Source organism: Eleutherodactylus coqui, chromosome 6, assembly GCF_035609145.1.
Source record: "Eleutherodactylus coqui strain aEleCoq1 chromosome 6, aEleCoq1.hap1, whole genome shotgun sequence".
Taxonomy (NCBI): domain Eukaryota; kingdom Metazoa; phylum Chordata; class Amphibia; order Anura; family Eleutherodactylidae; genus Eleutherodactylus; species Eleutherodactylus coqui.
In genome coordinates, this window is record NC_089842.1 from 83,528,937 (window position 1) to 83,531,745 (window position 2,809).

The window sequence follows — 2,809 nt, forward strand, 5'->3', positions numbered from 1 at the left end:
TGGTGTGCGCTGTGGACACTGGGTCGTGCGGGGGGGGGGGGTTGGGCAGCATGTAACCTAGGAGAAGTGGCAGCGGAGTGTCATGCAGGCAGTGATTGTGCTTTGTTGGAGGTAGTGTGGTGCTTAGCTAAGGTATGCATTGCTAATGAGGGCTTTTCAGAAGTAAAAGTTGTTGGGGGGGCACTCTTGCCGCTATTGTGGCTTAATAGTGGGACCTGGGAACTTGAGATGCAGCCCAACATGTAGCCCCTCGCCTGCCCTATCCGTTGCTGTGTCGTTCCCATCACTTTCTTGAATTTCCCCGATTTTCACAAATGGAAACCTTAGCGAGCATCGGCGATATACAAAAATGCTCGAGTCGCCCATTGACTTCAATGGGGTTCGTTACTCGAAACGAACCCTCGAGCATCGCGATAATTTCGTCCCGAGTAACGAGCACCCGAGCATTTTGGTGCTCGCTCATCTCTAGTGGATACAAATAAGAACAAGGAAAAACAAGTTACAAGGCTAGAAGCAAAGATCTGAGTAGACAACCAAAGGAGTAAACCATACTGACAAGAAATAAAGCTAGGTAGAAACAATAAAACTAGACACATACAAGGAATCACAAGGCTAGACTAGGAGCAAGGTGCTAGAAGCATAAAAGAATTACTGGATTTTAAACATATGCACTATAAGCAGCAACCCACTGCAGAAGCAAGGAATATTTAAGCAGAGGCTAGCTAAAGAAAAATAGTTCCCCAATAGGGTTGTAATAGTGTGTTCAGCTGACCCACTTTAATGGATCAGTTGTGGGATAGTTGCACAGTAACTGCCCCATCAACAAGCTAAAAGACAGGGGATGATGACGAAGCAGGAGAATTCCTGCTTATTATAACAGCAGTGCAAGCATCTTCAAAATCCTCCTGTTCTCTGCATAGGTCATTAGGCTGTTCACTTAAGGCTTTTTCAAGCCTGAATGGGATAGATCTTAAGAAGCCATGTTTAAAATCTTGGCCCATAAAAACATAAATGATTGGATTGATGCAACTGTTAAAGCAAGCCAGGTTGATGATAATATTATTTATTATATAGAAATGAAGGTAGTATAATTTATACTGGGGTGTTAGTGGCCAGATGTAAAAAGGAAACCAGCAGATAAAGAAACACAATATAACAGCAGAGATGATCCTGTAGGGCCTCTGTGATCTCTGGGGTCTCCTTCTTTGTCTAAGTTTGAGGAAAATAGTAACATAACTGATCAAAATAACAAGAAAAGGGATGGCAAACATTATAGATATCCTGATCAGTTGGAAGATCTGTTTCATCCCATCAGGATCGTATTTATGGATAGATGATGAACACCATTCCTTTAAATCATTAAAATGGAATCCATATAAGTAAAACAGCAACCCAGTAAAAAGTAAACTGAACACCCAAATGATTGCTGCAGTGATTTTCACTAGTTTACTGGTCCTATGAATTTTCGCCCAAAATGGCCACAGGACCGATATACAGCGGTCAATACTCATGGCTGTCAAGAGAAGAACACTGGCATTCATGTTTATACCAAACAGAAAAATGCTCATTAAGCAACAACTAATTCGCATGAATGGGAAAAGGTAAAACCACCCTGCTATTCGTAGAGGAAGAGATGCACAGCATAAGAAGTCTGCAATGGCCAGATTAAGGAACCACGTGGCACTGATTGTCTTCTTCATCCTGAATCCGGCAATCCAGATGACTAATCCATTACCAATAGTCCCAAGAGCAAAAACAATGCTGTATAAAGTAATTGACATATTTTGTATAATGTAGTAATCACTAAAATCATTGTAACTGAGCGTAGTACGTGTCTCGTAGTCTTCGTAAGATGACCTTAGAAGATATGATAAGGCAAGAGTTAGGCATATGAAGGATGTATGGCTTCATAAATATCTGCTTTGTAAAATGGTGTATACATGGTGAACAGGGAGAAAAAACAAATAAAGTCACATTGTGCTGCTTTGTCATCCCACCACACCCCCTAACCTCGTTTTTAATTTTATTTTTGACCAATAAGACAAGTTTGCCAGTTTCCTCTTTTACCTCTCTGCAATTCCTTTGAAAAGAAGGAAACTTATACTGGTTGACTCTTGCAGAGAGAAAAGTTTATGGGGTCAAACTGAGCTGCACTTCCTGTTTGCAGTTATGTTACCTCTAGGTCAAGTACTGTCGTGCTTGAAAAATCTGCCATTTTCTTCATATACTATGTGGAGATTTACTGAAGACCTGATGCCAGTCTTTAGCAGCAGTGAGATGGAGAAAGATGCACCAACTCTATTAGAAGGAAAGAATTGCGTAGAAATAAAAAATATACATTTTTTAGGCAGATGGCGCACGCATCCAAATTTGCAACCTTTTATTGCCATTACTTTCCCTACAAGGTATAAACAAATTTCCCTCTATATGTTTTAATTGTTTATCATTTTCAAGATCTGTGATGTCATTGACAGAGAGCATACATACTGCAAGGAAATCCTCACAGATCTAATATTCCTGATAGCAGAGAGCTTGGTAAATTTGGTGAAGACTGGACAATTCCTCTGAACTTCCAGCCACGAGTCCAGAGTGACATACTTTATCTACACTGGTACATTGTGGCATAGTAGTTCCGTACAGCAGGCATAGACCAGCTGTGTCATTTACTGTATTTGGCTTGGGCTGCTCCTAAGGCCTGCTCTAAGAGGTCCCTGTTCTACACTCTTTAACTGCTTTTTTAGAGGGATTTGACCTATTCTGCAGGAAACCTCCATGTTGTTTCCCCAGGAGTAGTTTCAGTACACTGACT

General features: G+C 40.9%; 1 protein-coding gene across 1 annotated transcript; it reads right to left on the reverse strand.

Annotated features, from left to right (window-relative positions):
- Nucleotides 1-827: 827 nt before the first annotated feature.
- On the reverse strand, nt 828-1,781 carry LOC136633632 (formyl peptide receptor 2-like). Its single transcript, XM_066609391.1, has one exon. The coding sequence runs from the start codon at nt 1,779-1,781 to the stop codon at nt 828-830; it is 954 nt and encodes a 317-aa protein (XP_066465488.1).
- Nucleotides 1,782-2,809: the final 1,028 nt, after the last annotated feature.

Excerpts from the sequence above, each read along its gene's own strand:
- LOC136633632 (XM_066609391.1), bottom strand. The coding sequence starts at position 1,781 with ATGTCAATTACTTTATACAGCATTGTTTTTGCTCTTGGGACTATTGGT.